The 17,734-nt window shown below is 40.6% G+C and overlaps 1 protein-coding gene across 2 annotated transcripts; it reads left to right on the top strand.

Annotated features, from left to right (window-relative positions):
• The first annotated feature begins 967 nt into the window (after positions 1 to 967).
• On the top strand, positions 968 to 16,766 carry FH (fumarate hydratase). Of its 2 annotated transcripts, none has more exons than XM_053950390.1 (10): positions 968 to 1,135; positions 7,553 to 7,687; positions 8,441 to 8,551; positions 9,919 to 10,095; positions 10,893 to 11,075; positions 12,039 to 12,204; positions 13,832 to 14,035; positions 15,305 to 15,432; positions 15,873 to 16,026; positions 16,559 to 16,766. In XM_053950390.1, the coding sequence occupies exons 1-10, from the start codon at positions 1,007 to 1,009 to the stop codon at positions 16,699 to 16,701; spliced, it is 1,530 nt and encodes a 509-aa protein (XP_053806365.1). In that variant the 5' UTR covers positions 968 to 1,006; the 3' UTR covers positions 16,702 to 16,766. The 2 variants fall into 2 exon arrangements, with proteins under 2 accessions (XP_053806365.1, XP_053806372.1); XM_053950397.1 differs by lacking the exon at positions 968 to 1,135 and adding an exon at positions 1,153 to 1,916.
• The last annotated feature ends 968 nt before the right edge of the window (positions 16,767 to 17,734 follow it).

Raw genomic sequence — 17,734 nt, 5'->3', positions numbered from 1 at the left:
TGGCTGTAAGTAATACTTGAAGAAGATGATGTTATAGTAGCAGTTATAACTTTGTATTGTCCTACTGTTTTATTGACTGAAAAAAGAGACTTTCACTCACTTCCTCTGATACAGAATAATATAGATAGTAATATTATTAGACAGTCTTTATTGTCTCTGGAACTTCTGAAGCCATTTTAATGGCATGACCTGCGTATTTCCTAGACCGTCTCTTCTCAGAGGAGCCAAGGGGCAGAAGACTTGCCTAAATATTACAGCTTTATTAAAGCTTACAAGACTCAAATTCAGTATGTTTTTAGTGCCAGGATGTAACTTGTAAGGCATTAGTAAAGCAGTTTCTGGCAGCATTTCTGTGAATAACACAGTTCTTGTAGGACTGAAGGGTACCTATGCAGGTTGCAATGGAATGAAGCATTCTCCATGTTAGACAAAAAAATTGTTTCCGTAACAGCTGAATGTTGGCTGCTCTTGGGGAAAAAAAACCAGAATGTTGGAAAATGCACAATGCTGGAATATTGTTGCTGGTGGGTGAAAAAATGGAATATATCTTCTTTCACTCTCGAAGGATTTCTGCATTTTGCAGCAGGGAGAGATGTAGCACGTCGGAGCTCTCTGCCTTCTTGGGCAGGAAGTAAGGAGGGGGCTGCACCTCGACTTGGCTTTTTTTATAAAAGGAGCCTTGACTGCCATTAGGAAGGAGCGAATAAGGTTTCCTAAGCCTTTGAAAAGGCGACCGTAAGGCAGAACAAGCTCTTACTTTTCTCCCCGCCCTCGTGGAGAAATCGCTACTACAGCGCTTTTTCCGCTGCCCTTCGCCCGGGGCAGGCGAGTTTTCCCAGGCCGGGCAGACCCGCCCCGGGCTCGCACTCAGCGCCCGCCGCTGCTCCAGCGGCCGTCGATTGGCGCGGCGGAGCCTCCGGGGCCGGGCGCCGCCGGCACCGTGACGCTCGTCCGGGGCGGTCCCGCCGCGCCTCCCGCCCCCGCGGTGCTGCCGGCCCCCGCCACCATGCATCGCTCACTCCGCGCCTGCCGCCGCCTCGGCCGCTCTGCTCGTCTCCTCCTCTCCTGCCCGCCGCCCCCGCTGCCTCCCGCCATCCCCGGCCGCTGGATCCCGGCGCCGCCCCGCGCCGCCATGGTGAGCCCAGGGAGGGGAGCGGGGAGCCGTGACCTCTAAGTGCCACCGCCGGCCGCCGCCGCCCTCGCTCCGCCCCCGCCCCGCACGGAGCGAGGAACGGGCGGCGACAGGGGGAGCGGCGGCCGCCGGCTGCGTCGGGGCTTTAAATCCGTGTGTTGCTCCATCGGGACCGCGCCGGCACCGGGAAGACGAATCCGCCATCCTCTGCCTGACTTTTGCGGCCATTTCCCGCATCCTTCCTGCGGCCCGGCCCGGCCCGGCCGGGATGTGCAGCGCGCAGCTCTCCCGTGGCGCTGCCCCGGTGAGATCCACGCCCCGAGCACGGCCCTGAGCCGCCGCAGTGTGGCTGGGCAGGGCGGGCATCCTGCCGGCCAGAAAAGGTGTTGGTGCGGGACCCGCTTCACAGAGCCGCACTGTGCCGCAGCTGCTTCCACAGGAATTTTAGGCGCTTTCTTGGAGCTGTTGAGGGGCAAATAATAAAAAGCTGTATCCTCACAGGAATGGAAATATTCGTCACTGGAATAGCTTTGGGGCTGCCTGGAAAACTAGGGAGATTTCAGCTGAAAACTGCCCGGTACTTCCAGCAGGCATCATCAGGGGATATTAATGTATAATCAGTTGATTGTCTAGCTCAGTAGAACTTGGTTGCTGCATGCGGTTCAGCATAGAAACAGAAACGCTATTTGGATACAGAAGTTGACATCTCAGTTCTAACACGTTGGATGTTGCATGGAATCCTTAGTCTCAGGTGTATCTTTGTGAGTTCACTCCTTAAAATGAGGTAATGTAGACTGTGAGAAGAATTTCAGCAGAAGGTGGTGTGTTAAGGATTTTATTGCATTCCTTAGTTTACTAAATTAGTTAATAAATTTATCTAGAACAGCAGTTTCCAGTCTGTAATATTGATGAAGGTGTAAAAAGTAGCATTTAATAAAATAAGCTTTCCAGTGAGTGAAAAAAAACTTAATGGTGGGTGAAACAACTATATAAGAAAACTGGTGTCAGAGCAGAATATGTAACTCAAACCACTGGCCTTTTGGATGGTTCCCTTTTTCTGTTTTGCCATTTAGCATCGTCTGAGAAAAACATTATAAGTCGTGGCCTTCATTCATTTGCTGAAAGCCTGGTATTTATGAGTCTGGTCTGCAGTCTTACAAGAATGAGATGTGTTTTGCTCTTTGCAGGTCAGAAAGGTGACCGGTCCTTTGTGTGTTGTGAGTTCCTGGAGTTTAAATAACAACACTACTTAAAACATCCCTCAGTGAACTTGGAAGTCAAGCAGCTGTTGAATTCTTACAGGAGAAGTTCTCTATGTTTTTATGTAAAAGGGAAACCACCAAAAGATGTACTAACTAGTATTTAAATTAAAAAAACCAGCCACCCAACAAACCCAAGCCATCGCTTTTTTGATGTTTGTAGAGATTTTCTCAGTAGCAAGAGTTGTTTTCAAACACATTGTGTATGTAGATACAGCCAAATATTCATGTGGTCCTGGTATGTTCATTGTGTTGCCTTTACTTAGAGCTAAATTGCACAAGATGTTGTAAATGGAATTGTCATATGGTCCTTCTGTAGCTGAACATTGTAAAATATTTGGGTTTGGGTTCTAAAGCGTAAATTTCAGAATTTGTGATTCAAATTATGTTGTAAAAGAGAGACGATGCTTAAAAATGGAAACATTCTTCATCTGTTAATGGAGAGCAGTAAAACATAAATTGCACATGCTGATGGCCTCAAAAGACTGCTTTTGACATGCTAAAATTGATTTTTCTTTGAGTTGAAATACTTATACCCAAAAGTTGCACATCCATAAATGAGAATGTGATTTTCCACAGGAAGCATTATTGCAGCACTTCTGCTGTTTGAGTATCTCTGGTGTGTTATGGTGCAATCAGTTCTGATCAGTTCCCTGCAACAAGGCAAAAGTACACTTCTGTTTGCCTAACTGTAAGCTTTGGACTGTGTTCGGGTACTAGGGATTTTGGACGGCTGACCACACCTTGTCAGGCCTTCTAAGGAAATAAAAAAGTTTTGTAAATGTGATAAATAATAATTGTGAGCAGAGCCTTGCTTGTAGCTAGGTTAGAAATTAGGTGCACACAGGAGTTCGCCTAAGCTACTGGCGGAGTTTTCACGTCTCCTTTTGGCTTCTCCTGAGGCCCAGGGATGGGGGAGTAGAGGGTTGATGGAGTGTGCACTGATGCACCATTTTACAGCTGGTCCTCTGGGTCAGGGGGTGACTTCAGAAACAGCTTTACATACAGGACCTGGGATCTTCAGCTCATAAAGCTGCTCAAGAGGTTGAATTCTGGCCGAGGAGCAAGGGAATCGTGTTTGTTACAGGCACGCTCAGGCAGTGCCTGCTGCAGGCTGAGAGAAATGCTGCAGCTCAGTTCCTTCAGTCTGCATGAAGAATATCACTTTGCTTTTTTGCCTAATGGCACCCGTTATAATAGGAATCAGCAAATGACATTATTCTTAAAGCACCTTGCCCTGTTAACTTCATTGGAATTTATGAGCATGGAATTGGCTAGGAAAGTTGTTTTTTTTTTCTTTTAATAATGATTTCATTGTTGAAAGGTACTTGCTTGAGGATGTACTGATCATATTTATCTTTGTTTCACCATTGTTGACATTGGAATTATGTAACTTTGAGGAATCAGTTGTGCAACTGCTAGCTTTTTTTGTCTAAAAGGTTACAGGTAGTTTAACTTTTTATATTGTTTGAGGGTGAATACTTTCAGTTATTAAACTACTTATGATATCAAGAGTTGGGCTTGGAGCTGAATGGGTTCTGCTTATCCAGCTCTGTGAAAGCTTTGCATTGTGTGCTTTCACAAGGTGTCCAAATGTCAAAAGCAGGGATTTTGAAGACAGTGAGTCAGTGATCCCGACTGATGGAATTTTAATGTGTGCACACGTACGGTAAGACCCACAAGCATCCCAATTAAACATTTTTGGTAGTGATATACTAAAGAAGCATTTACTGTATTCTGTTTATTGTTAGCCTGTAAATGACTCAAGCAGGACAAAGAGGATTAAAGAACATAGCAATGACTTACTCTTCCACTGTAAGCTTTCTGTTCTTGAGGAGTCAGTGCCTGGGAGAGCATCAGCCAAAACCCAAGATGTGAGGGGCAGGATAGCCATGTGAGAGCTAACCCTTGTTGTGGACTGGGCTGCAGTTTCTTTCAGTTCACAGGCACCACCTCCTCTGAAGTACTCAAAGTGAGCAGGGCTGGTGTCTCTGGTATGTGACCGATGGTACCTGATGGCAGAGTGTCTCCATCTGGCTGGGAATGATGCTTAGGACCATGAAGAGGCTGGGACACTTCCCTCTTTCTGCTGCAGCTTACCATCCATGGTGATGCAAACCTGGGCAGGCAGAAGGTCAGGGCAGCTGGAGAGGATGTTCTGGCCAATACCCAGCTGTGCTTCTGTCCAAGAACACTGAGACCCACTAAAGAAGGAGCAAGTAAAATGAACAAAGAAGGGAGAGGAACAGTTCAGAAGTGGACTCCTAAGGAGGAGTAAGAACTGTGTGAACATAGATTATGCTTTCCCCATTTTCTGACCCAAACTCTTTATGTATTCAGCACTGCTGAGGCCGCATCTCGAGTCCTGTGTCCAGTTCTGGGCCTCTCAGTTCTGGAAGGACATTGAGGTGCTGGAGTGAGTCCAGAGAAGGGCAATAAAGCTGGTGAAGGGTGAGGAGCACAAGTCCTGTGAGGAGCAGCTGAGGGAGCTGGGGGTGTTTAATGTGGAGAAATGGGGTCTTGGGGGGACCTTATCACTCTCTACAAGTCTTGAAAGGAGGCTGTAGCTAGGTGGGGGCTGGCCTCATCTCCCAAGATGAGAGGAAATGGCCTCAGGCTGCACCCCCGGGAAGGTTGATGTTGGACATCAGGAAGAAGTTGTTCATTGGAAGGGTGATCAGATATTTGAACAGGCTGCCCAGGAAGTGGTGGAATCACCATCCCTGGAATTGTTTATGAAATAAGTGGATGTGGCACTTAGTGCTTTGGTTTAGTTGACATGGTGATGTTTGGTCAGAGGTTGGACTTGATGATCTTGGAGGACTTTTCCCACCTTAATGTTTCTATGATTTTCACATCAGGGAGTTTCCTGAGTTTGTGGTTTGTCTGTGTAATAACCCAGTTAAGATCTTTCTTCTGAAGAAAGATCTCATCTTTCCTGAAGTCTTGTGGGCTTCTTGCATCCTCAGCGTCAGCTGGCAAGGAGTTTTGTCAGTCTGTGACTTGTGTGAAGAGCTGCTCCCTTTTCCCTTACTTTGAACATGACTCCTACAAGCATGTTTGGGCTCCTGTGTCTTGTATTGGAAGAGACAGTGAGCAGTTCATACAGTTTACACCTCAGTTTTCCTTCAATCCCCAGGTTATATTCTTTTCTGAACAAAGAAGTCACTTGTCTTAAGAAAGGTGTTCCCTACCTTTTGTCAACTTTATTGCCTTTTAACTGTTTCCAGTAATACACATTTTGGGGATGAAAGAACCAAATCTACACAAAGACCTCAGGCTGTCAATGAATCATGGTGGCACAGCAGTGTTTCTGTTTGTATCCTCTGCTTTTCTTGTTAGTTCCTTGCATTTGATTTTCTTCTTTCACTGCGCTGCAAAACTGACTTGACTCTATTGATAAGAGATTTGTTTCCCAAGGACTCACCCTTGAGAGTTGTGGTTATGTCAGGAACCCAGCATTGTAAATATGTATTCCCTGCCTACAGGACTGAGATTGCTTTACTCTATCCATGATAAAGAAATAAAAAAGACTTCTCCCCCTTCCTGAGGACTCTGAAAGAAGATAATTTCCTCTCCTGGGAAAGGATGAATACCTTTCTCACAGAAAATTGGGACTTTGCTGACCAAGGTGTGGGAAGAGGAAGAGTAAACTGTTCTTACTTCCTCTCAATTCCATAATATTTGTAGAACTACATATGAATGTGATCACATCATCACAAATTATTGAGCTATTCTACAAAAAGTAAAGAATTACTGTTAGCTAAAATTAATTTAGCCATGCCTATGTTAGATAATAACAGATGCTAAGTGACATGACATAGAAATGTTACCATACATAAATATTACAGAAAATTCACCTAGATATAGTATATCTACTATACCTATAGGTATAGTAGATATACTATATCTATAGATATACTATACCTATAGGTATAGTAGATATGTATCAGGAGGGGTGTCAAGAATACTTGAAAGACTGTTAAAGGGAAGAGAAAGGGAGGAGAAAGAAGGAAAAAGAAAAGGGGGACACTGAGAGAGTGAGCAAAAAGGAAAAGGAGTGGTTTACTAAGAATAAGGGTATTAAGTTGAGAGCAGAGGGATGAAAGAGAAGGCTTTAATTAAGTGTTGCATTAATTGTTACATTAAACTTACTTTTACCTATACCTTCTACTTCTTACATATGTCAAAATTAATTTCTTATGTGTGTCCCTTTCAGGTTTAATCTTCCCATTGAGGTTGTTTGTTGTTACAAGTTTAGCTAAAATTATTAGTTCTATAATTGTCGTTATGTTAATTGTATTTTACTGTTCATTATTATGTCTCTGGGAGCTCCTTTATGAGTTGTCGTAATCCCTCTATAAGTTATCCCATAAGTATTAAGTAATGTAAGACTATTCTAGGGCCCTAACTTAAAGATTATTCCATGTTTCTAAAAGAAATAAAAAAGGAGGTGTTGTGGAGTGCCCCCGCCCCAGGAGGCAGTGATTCTACCCAGACAGCATCGGGCAAAGGGCATGGTTTAAAGAAGATTCCACCCCTCCACCCTGTGGGGTATGCCCCCACAAGCTTGGGAAAAGACACTCCACTCTATTTTGTCAAATGAGGAATGGCCCCAGAATGTTCTTTTCCTGTACCCTCACTGGTTTAAATTCTACTGCAATGTTCCTGCCTTAGGTTTTTGCATTGGTTGTCTTCCTTGATCCACGCCTTTGGAGACCCCCGCTCCTCTTACTCTTGGACCTCGACCCTAAACTCCACCCATATAAAACCCATGACCCTACCCCCTCATTTCTTGTCTTGGTCCCTGTCATAATAAAGGGTCCTGGATTTTGGTAAACCAAGACCTGTCCTGTTGCCCTCCTTTCCCTGTTGGTGGTCGGTGGCTGCCTGGTGTCTGAGCCTCCGGGGCCCGGGGGCGTTGTTGTGCCCCTCGCTGCGGTGGAACACAACAATGGTACATGCTTTGTAGTTGTGACTTTTGGTGAGACAGCTGCTCAAACTAGAAAAATGTCTCAGCTTTGAAGATATAATTAGAAACACATGTGACTAGCTGCATGTCTTGGCTTTGTATTTTTTTTCCACCTTCTTTTTCTTAACTACATTTTTCAGAAAGAATATACCGATTGCCAGTGTTTGATTTTTTTTCCCTTTTCTGTAGTCTTCTCAAGAGGCTTTCAGGATAGAATATGATACCTTTGGTGAACTGAAGGTCCCAAGTGACAAATACTATGGTGCCCAGACTGTAAGATCTACAATGAACTTCAAGATTGGAGGTGTTTCAGAAAGGATGCCAGTAAGCAATTAAAATCTGTATTCCCTTCTTCTCTAGAGTATGTTTTGTATGTGAAAGTGAATACCTTCTAAATACCTGCTTCTTAGGCTTTCACTGGAAGTGTGAACAACTTTGAATTTTAATTTAAGGTAGAAATTTTATGGCAATATATTATTCTGGTGGAAGTATTTCTTGTTGTGTCTAAATAAATTGAATATTGCTTTTGAATAATTTTATGGTGTTGCTTTATTTTTTAATAACCAGGATGAATAGAAATCTGTCTTTCATCTTTACAAAGATGATAAAGCAAATGGAGTAATTTGATGTAGCATTTATATAGTTTGTTATTGTAGTCTAGTATAGCACGAGTTGATATAAACTTCATTTGTCACACGTAGCTGTGCATAGGCCATTACTGTGCACGTGCTTTGTCATATACTGACTCTCCATGTACTGAAATGTGTCAGTTTTCCCTCAAAAGTCTGTTTTAGAAATGGAACCAGTTCAGTTCTAATACATGTAACTTTTGATAGACAGAGCATACCTGGCCTGGCAAAACCAGCTGTGTGCTGCCCTCTGGGCTGTTTGGGTGAATGTCACTGTTAGTGGGAGCATAGGTCAGATGATCTGATTGCTCTCTGGTTTGGCTGATGGACCTGCTGCTGGATTTAAGATCAGAAGCAGTTTGGTTTAGAACTAGACACACACTATAAATTGATGACATGTCCTTTGGGGGAAGGAAATTGTGTGTTTAAACTTACCCTTGTGTCTCAGGTTCAAGTCATAAGGGCTTTTGGCATCTTGAAGAGAGCAGCTGCTGAGGTAAATCAAGACTATGGTCTCGACCCAAAGATTGCTAAAGCCATTGTACAGGCGGCAAACGAGGTAGGAATGAGCTGTTCAAAATACTGCAACTGCCACTGTATTTTTGTTAAGCTTTTCACAGGAGGATGGGGGATTGCATTTCTCAGATTGTTAGAGGAAAGCATTTCCTGTTAGTAAATCTTGTTCTCCAGAGATCATTTACGTAATATAATATTTTACTGTTTTCTTTCTTGGCATGCAAAGAAATGATAGAATGTTCAAATGCATGTTGACGAATGCCACCCAAGTTCAGAGTTGTGAGTGACCATTATTTTAGGTGTGATAATACCAGATGTTTTGCTTTGAATAAATCAACATATATGCTTATGTAGAAGCATTTTGAACAGAGTTTTCTTGTCCTGACTAGCTTAAAAATATTCCAGTGGTGGCAGAAGCCGTATCCTCTCCTACCAGCTGTAGCACCTTAAGTCCCAAGACCCAATAGCTATGGAGAACTCCAGAATATATCCAGGCTCTTCTTCTGGTTTCTAGCATTCCCCTAGTTAAAGGTGCATTAGAAGTTTTGGTGGGTTCAGGCTCCTTAGTTTAGGTTCATAAATTCTGAAAGTTGTTTGTGGCTTTCTTTATTGTATTCTAAAAACACCCCTGCTGTGATACCCTTTCCCTCACCTCCAAAGTAATTTTCTAATACAACTGAAATAAAAGGAGGAATCAAGTTACTCTTGGAGGTGGGAACGTTGCCCTGTACAGGATGGGAAATACAGAAGATCCTTTCTTGAACGGCATGATTCCAGGAGGACTGGTGTATCCTGGTAATCTGATTGTCTAGCCTCAGAGCTGTGTCAAGAGCTCCTTTGTTTTTCTGAGGCTAATATGTGTGGGGGTGATACTTCCGAGCACATATTTTGATACTATTACAAACACATTTTTAGAAAACTTTCTGAATGTGTCTAAGATTCAACAGGCTCCAAAAAATGTTGATCAATAATGAGAATGCCTTACAGGAAGGAGGTGTTTGAGACTGGCTTCGTTGATGCCAGCAATGTAATGTCTGCAGGTGTAAAAGGTCTGGAACTTCCCTGCATGAAATTTCTTTATTGAGAGATACCAGAGTCCAGTTACACAGAGAGAAGATGTAACCTAAAATACCTTTTAAAAATATTTTCTGTCTATGTCTGTAGAACATGAAATCAGATTCTATATATCTCTGTATTTCATAATTCAGTCTTCAAAAGGCATAACAAGTTTTTTTTTTTTTTCCCTTTTAATATCTGGTATTACTTAATTATTTTAGTGTAAATTCACGAATTGCTATACGTAGATTAAAAATATAATGGAGAGCATAATTTTAATTATGGCAATAAAATGTTCAGCTTTATGTTTTTTTTTCCTAGTGGAACAATTTTTCCCTGTTTTTTCCATTATAGGTAGCTGAAGGAAAATTAAATGATCACTTCCCTTTGGTGGTGTGGCAGACTGGGTCTGGAACTCAAACCAATATGAATGTCAATGAAGTCATCAGCAACAGAGCTATTGAGATAATGGGAGGCACACTGGGAAGCAAAAAGCCAGTGCATCCGAATGATCATGTTAACAAAAGCCAGGTTGTTAGACTTGTTTTATACTGCTATTAATTTCAAAATTTTGTGTCTTTGAATTGTGAATTCTGAATTTTCCTGTATCCACTGTTTAGGTTAAAAAAAAAAAAAGTTTTGTGGACAATTTTGGCTACAATTTTCTGTTTTTTTCAGTTCAAATGAACTTTAAGATGTTTTTCAGTGACAGTATGAGCTTTTCAGATTAAAAACTTTGAATTCATTCATGATAGATAAATTCATATATAATATATTAGGCAGTGGTGGCCTTGTGACAACCACTGCTACAGTCTTAAAGATGTTAAATATAGGTCCATTTTCAAAAAGCTGGATCATGGTAAGCATTTTTATTATGCTTCTCTCTTAAACTTCCTTGACCTACCTTGAAGGAAAGATTAAGCCACTGACTTGGTTGTTTCCCGTCCTGATCCTTTGTGCTTACTCAGTATTCTGTGAACTATGGATTTAATATTATCAAAGCAACACATGTGTTCTAAAGTCACCTAAATCTCTTTTAAAACCATCTGTCCATTTGTTAGCCATCTCTCATAACTACTATAATAATTCTCTTTTTTGTCCCAAGGTTGTTATGAACAGTCTATTAAATTTAACTTTCTGAGGGTGTAGTCATAAAAAGTTGATTTATCAATAAGGAACTGACCTTGTGGAATACACCTAAGTTGCTTAATCTTAGTTTATTTTCTAATAGTTTATGAGATAAAGGGAACAAAGCCACATATGTACATCTTACAGCAGCAATGGTGAGAAAAGCTTGTAAATTAATTTCTTGATTTTTTTTTCCACAGAGTTCAAATGACACTTTCCCAACAGCAATGCATATTGCTGCTGCCCAGGAGGTTAATGAGGTCTTGTTACCTGGACTAAAGAAGCTACAGAATGCACTCGAAGGGAAATCCAAAGAGTTTTCCCAAATCATAAAAATAGGGCGCACTCATACGCAAGATGCTGTTCCACTTACACTTGGGCAGGTAAAAAAAAAATTAAAAACTATGCATTTTTTTGGAAAATTCAAACTGAAGTCAAACTTAAGGATGCCTAAATTAAATTGATAGTTTAGGATAAAATATAGGAAAATGGCTGAATCTCAGCCTAGGTATTTTCAGTCTGTACTGGAGTTTGCTGGATATGCTGTACTCTAATACATGCATCATAATTTTTATTAATTTTTTTCCATATGTATTTTATTTCTAACAGTAGCAAAATATAAATTATTTTAAAATAATGTTTCATTATCAGATAGCACAGCACAGTTTTTCTGTTACACTGACACTGCAGGGAAGAGGTAGCTGTCTGTAATCTGTAAATTTATATAAGTTATGTTTTGCCAACACACAAAACTACTAAATACTGTGATTGAAAAATTTCAATACATAATCTTGTGTGTATAAATGTGTATATATATATATAAAAAATGGCAAATGTTATCATATTGTCAGGAATGGCTTATATTACAGTAGTTTAGTAATGAATTAAACTGAATTGATAGAACAGCAGGTAGAATTTATGGACTTTTTCCAAGAATGCTCAGGTGGAGTTTTTACTAACTAAAATTTAGTGAGCAAAGCCCAAGATCCATTTCTCTATTTGTTCTTTGAGAACATTAATGTAATCTTGGAGCTGATTTATTATGGCATCAGATCCTGCTAAGTACACAACTAAGATAAATGGTGAGAGAAAGATGCATTATGTGTATGCTTTTGCATATTAAGATTGGTTTAATGTGTAATTTTTTGTAACATGGGAGAAGTCCTTTAATAGATGTATACTTTCCCTCTTAATGAAAACATGCTTAGATTTAGCATTTGGGTGAAGTTCAGTGTCTTCAGGTTTTTAAAGGAATTAGTCAAATCATGTTAAAAATCTGAATAATCTGGATGCTTAGTCTTGGTTGTTGTCTTTGTTGCTTAACTTTGTCCTTCTTTCTTTCAAAGGAATTTAGTGGCTATGTGCAACAAATTAAATATGGTGTGGCTAGGATTGAATCCACCATGCCAAGGGTGTATCAGTTGGCAGCTGGTGGGACTGCAGTTGGCACGGGATTGAACACAAGGATTGGCTTTGCTGAGAAAGTTGCTGCTAAAGTGGCTGAACTGACGGGTGAGGAATGCTATTTGGGAGTGAGTTATCAGTAAAGCAGTGTATGTGACATGCAGTCAAATTCAAACTAAATCTTTTAGTTCTCATAAGCTTAAACTGTATTTATATTTTAATGTGAAGCTTTTTGTTAATGTCATGTGTTATATGCCTTCTACTTTGGATTTTTTTGTGCAATTTATTTTTAAAAGTATACTCAGTGCATTGAAAGTGACTGAAATGATGGTGTTTATCCAAGCAAGGCTCTTTGGATATGGATACAATTTCAGACTTCTATTATTAGCCCAACTATAATGCTTCTGTCTTGATCTTTGCTCCTCTGTCTCTCTTAATTTACAGCAACTTGGCACAAAAGAAGGAAAAAAATGCTTCCGGAGCCACTCGCTTTTTTTCATATGAAAGAGTAAAAGTTAACTGGTTTTTTTTATTCTGTCTTTATAGATCTTAAAACTTAATTTACAGTGCACTTGAGTTTTTTGATCTTTAAACCAGATCTTTGTGTCACAGTATCAGTTTTCAAAATGCCCCCCAAACAAATGTGTACATCTGTCATTTACATTTGCTGTAAAATCTGAAATTGCGCAGTGACAGTATTTTTGTTTTAATGGATCTATTATTCACTGTCTTTCAGAGGGTCTTGTACCCTGAAAGAGAAGTAGCTTGCTGTAAACAACAGCTGCCAGGAGCAGTACAGGGCATGTTTTGGTGGTGTTAGGAAGCTTTCCCATGTCAGTGGATGTTTTGCATCCTGTATGGGCAAGTTGTATAAGTAGGGCAGACTCCTGAAGTTCCTTATGCTCTTATAGAGGGTGGTTATTGGCAAGAACAAAAGGACAGGTTTGGATGGACCTCTGTAACTGAGAAGGCAGCTGTGCAGTTCACAAGTCCATACAGATTGGGTGGGATTTGGTGTTTGTCAGGAAGTGCAAAACACTGGAAGTTATGGGAATATGCTGCTCTCCTTTGAACTAGTGTTGAAAGATCAGTCGTTCTGGGGGGCAGAAATCCAGCCCACAGTCAGTCCTTAGTGATGTCTTTAATTTTTTACAGTCCCATTCTGCTGGGACTGTCTTTCCAGGGCAAAGTCTTGAAGGAATGTTTTTCATCATGGAACCTAGGCTTTTATCTCAGGCATTTAATTAACATAAACAGAGCAGTTCTGCCATTGCTCCTGTGCTCTTGATGTTGGCAGGCATCCTCCTACGTCTGATCCATCTTTCCCGTGTTCTGGCTGGTTTATTGCTAACTTGATTTAAAGTGTCTAACTTGATTTAATGGAAGAAATGCTTAAGTTGGGTTAACTTTTGAAAGATTATTGACATTCACAAAACACTGGTGCAGAAGCAGTGCTTAGAATGCAACACACTATGAAGGGTTGAAATTTGTACCTTTGTTGTAGGTGGATGCTCAAATTTTATACTCTTCTATATTTTAGTGATTTTCATTATATCTTTTTGTATTTAATTTACTTTAAGAAATATGTTTGTGAAGAAAGCTTTAGAGGAAAGAGATGATCTTACAAGGTTGTTAATTTTTAATTTTTTATTAAGCTAGTTATGTGCTTGATTGTCTGGTTTATGTCTGCAAGGAAGTGCTTCACTGGTTTAATGTTTACACCCTCTCCCTGTAGGTTTGCCTTTTGTCACTGCCCCAAATAAGTTTGAAGCTCTTGCAGCTCACGATGCTTTAGTGGAGCTCAGTGGAGCCATGAACACAGTGGCGTGCAGTCTGATGAAAATAGCTAATGACATTCGCTTCCTGGGCTCTGGACCACGCTCTGGGCTGGGAGAACTCATCCTGCCTGAAAATGAACCAGGGAGCAGCATCATGCCAGGTACAAAGAAAACATGCAGAGAAAAATGACCTGGTTTTTTTTTGGTTTTTTTTTTTTTTTTCTGACCACTGTCTCTTAATAGATGTTTACCAAACACTGTCACAAATGTCAGTAAGTCTGTGATTCTCTCAGGTTTTATCTACTGCCCTATTTTACCAAAACCTATGTTCATAAAAATGCTTGCACAGGCATTGGCTAGTGTGTTGGCTAGTGTATGGGGGAGAGTAGTATCTGTAAGACTGTGGCTTTATTAACACAAGCATACTTCTCAGAGCTTTCTTTTAGAATTGCAAGATCTCTACAATTTTTAGGTGAAGGCTTTTCTGAAATAATCTTTAATCTGTGAATTGTAGCAATACTGTCGTGTAACTTGACTTTGGTCTCTACTTCCTGGCACGATTAGTGTTATGCACTCATATTTTCCCTTCTGCAATGACCTCATTGTATGGGAGGATAAGAAAGAAAAGGTATAATAGTAGTAATCATTCCTTTCCTCTCTTAAAAAAGTATGTACATAGGAATATTGTACATCTGAACCTATTCTAAGGTTGTTCCTCCTGTATCATAAACTATAAAAGAAATAGGTCATGAACATATCTGGCTCTAAAAAAGCAAACAATGAATGTTCTTACTAGGATTATGTCTAAAAATTAAATGATAAAACCATAAAACAAACTTGCTTGGAGGCCACTCTAACTTGGTGTGTTTGTTTGGTTTGGCAGGGGGTTGTTTTTTTTTGTTTTTCTGTTTTGCTTTTTTTTTTCTGACAGAGTGTACTAACTTTATCGTAAAGTAATTCTAACAGATCAGTAATACTTTCCTTGAGATGAGTAAGATTTGGTAGGCGTCTCCCAGAAATGCCAACTTGCACATGTAAAGACAGGTTATAATCTCCTGACTGTTAAGAATTGTGGTAATGAACAGCTGTTTAGCTCATGCACATGTTGAGCCGTTGAGCTCATCCTCAAGCTCTCAGAGTCTTGGGAGACTGCTGAAGCAGCCATTTGTTTTACAAATCCTCACTGAAAATACTGGAATAGTACAGTCAATTTAATATAATTTGTGGAAATAACCTTATTTTTCTGTGGTGCACAGATACCCATGAGTAAGATACCCATGAATAAAATTACCTTTTACAGAATATTTGCTATTGAATGTGATTTAGAAAAAGGTGGTTGGTTGGTTTCATTGGTTGGTTGGTTGGTTGGTTGGTTGGTTTTCCCCCTTCTTTCTCCTTTGGTAACCTTTTTCTCTCCCTTTCACAACCAGGAAAAGTGAATCCTACCCAATGTGAAGCTGTGACCATGGTGGCAGCCCAAGTTATGGGAAATCATGTTGCTGTTACTGTAGGAGGAAGCAATGGACACTTTGAACTGAATGTCTTTAAGCCCATGATGGTAAGTTCATAAAGTTTTACATTATCTAGGACCTTTTAAGAATTGTACAGTCAGATAACATACAGACAGAAAAAATCCTCAGTGAACACTTGAACACTGCTAAGGTTGGTGCATCTGCAGCATCCCTCAGATACTGTTCCAGTATCTCACCACCCTCACAGTAAAGAATTTCTTCCTGATATCGAGCCTAAATTCCCCCTCTTTCAGTCTATACCCATTGCTCCTTGTCCTATCACTACAGGTCCTGACAGAGTCCCTCTCTGCCTTCCCTGTAGGCCCCCTTCAGATACTGGAAGGAAAATAGTTAAAAAGATCGTTATTTATGCCTGTTAAAAAGATTGAAATCGCAGGGAGGGCAATTGTTATGAACAAAGGTGACAGAATGTACAACAAGTAGTATCTGAATTAAATAATTGCTATTTCTTTCTTTGTCTTGTTAGATTAAAAACGTTTTAAACTCTGCAAGACTTCTAGGAGATGTGTGTGTTTCTTTCACTGACAACTGTGTAGTTGGAATCCAAGCCAATACGGATAGGATCAACAAACTGATGAATGAATCTCTGATGTTGGTAACAGCACTGAACCCACATATAGGTAGGTTTAAGGCTCAAAAATGTCTCAGAACATACCAAAATATTTTGTGGTAACATTATTTTGTACACTTCATTTGTATTGTCACAATTCTTATAAGGCTAAGTCAGGTCAAAAGTTAATTTACTTCCAACAGCACCAGTTGCTGTTGTAAAAGCTGTGTTCTCCTTGCAGTGGCCATGCCAGGGTATTATAAAAATAACTGGTTAGAGTCAAAAGGAGATTGGGAGAATTTATGTACCTGTTTTCCTAAATTATCATTATTAGAGGTCGTGTGAAAGATTACAATATGAGTTTTTTTTTAAAGGAGAAGTTCCCATAAATCTTTGATCTAAATTAAGACCAGAATAACAAAATTTACTTTCACTTCAAATAAGGAGTAAACATTTGGTGTGCATTTCCTGCAAATTGAGTAAAGCAGTTATAGTAATACCTAGCAAATAATTTTCCAAAGACCGTGTCCCACTTTTCTCTCACCTCTGATGAATCATCTTAAATTACAAATGGATAACTTGTTGGTTTTGTTTTGTGACAGGATATGATAAAGCAGCCAAGATTGCCAAAACAGCGCACAAAGAGGGGACAACGTTAAAAGAAGCTGCTATTAAGCTGGGGTTCCTTACAGCAGACCAGTTTGATCAGTGGGTGAAGCCTAAAGACATGTTAGGTCCTCAGTAACTGATGTAAAAAAAAAGTGTTCTTAATATAAAAAAAATAAATAAAACAAATATGATATCATATAATCCATTAGTTGGAAAAGCCTCTGAGATGACTGAGCCCAACCTATGACTGAACACCAGTGTGTTGACTAGACCATGGCACTGAGTGCCACATCCCATCTTCCTGTAAACACCTCCATGGACAGTGACAGAACTGATGCCTTAAGAGGGTCACCTGGAACAAAGGCTAAACAGAGTTAAGAGGAAATAAAGTAGGTATTTATTAAAAGGCCTTCAAAGGATACACCTTGGGCTGCACAAGAGCCTGGCCGTGGCTCTGCCCAAGATGGACCCAAGATGGACACAAGAGGGATGACTAGCCACGGGTTTTCACACTTTTAGAAGATTTGGTCCATTTACATACTGGGGTCAATTGTCAGGTTGTCAATTACAGCTTCAGGTTATGAAGTCCCATCCTCCCAGATTGCTCTGCTCTATTTGCTGTTTATACTTTTTGGGCCCAAAGCTGCAACGGTGTCCTTGGTTCTCAGGCTGGAAAAGGATTGTTTTGTCTAACTAAGCTGTGAAGAGAACTTATTAATACACTTTATATGAAGTTCAGAATTAAACACTAAGACAGTACAGCATCTGGAAAATTTGAAAGCTAAAACTTACGGCATCACTACCACCTCCCTGGGTGGTCCATTCCCACGTCTAAGCACCACTTCTGTGAAGAAATCATTTTAATGTCCAGCCTAAACCTCCCCTGGTGCACCTTAAGACTGTGTCCTTTTGTCCTGTCACTTCTTACCTGGGAGAAGAGCCCAACCCCCACCTAGCTACACCCTCCTTTCAGGCGCTTGTAGAGAGTGATACAGTCTCTCCTGAGCCTCCTTTTTGCCAGCCTAAACACCCCCAGCTCCCTCAGCAGCTCATGGCACCTGTGCTCAGACCCTTCATCGGCTTTGTTGCCTTTCTGTGGGCTTGCTCCAGCACCTCCAGAACTGGACACAGCACTCGAGGTGTGGCCTCAGCCGTGCCGAGTGCAGAGG

Source organism: Vidua chalybeata, chromosome 1 (assembly GCF_026979565.1).
Source record: "Vidua chalybeata isolate OUT-0048 chromosome 1, bVidCha1 merged haplotype, whole genome shotgun sequence".
Taxonomy (NCBI): domain Eukaryota; kingdom Metazoa; phylum Chordata; class Aves; order Passeriformes; family Viduidae; genus Vidua; species Vidua chalybeata.
The sequence above is the reverse complement of the archived record's forward strand: the minus strand, read 5'-3'. Positions and strand labels throughout refer to the sequence as shown.

What these genes read in the sequence shown, in the direction of transcription:
- FH (XM_053950390.1), top strand. Translation starts at nt 1,007, where the DNA reads ATGCATCGCTCACTCCGCGCCTGCCGCCGCCTCGGCCGCTCTGCTCGT. An exon ending in AGGGAGCAGCATCATGCCAG is followed by an intron (nt 14,036 to 15,304) that starts GTACAAAGAAAA and finishes TTTCACAACCAG; the next exon opens with GAAAAGTGAATCCTACCCAA. An exon ending in AGCACTGAACCCACATATAG is followed by an intron (nt 16,027 to 16,558) that starts GTAGGTTTAAGG and finishes GTTTTGTGACAG; the next exon opens with GATATGATAAAGCAGCCAAG.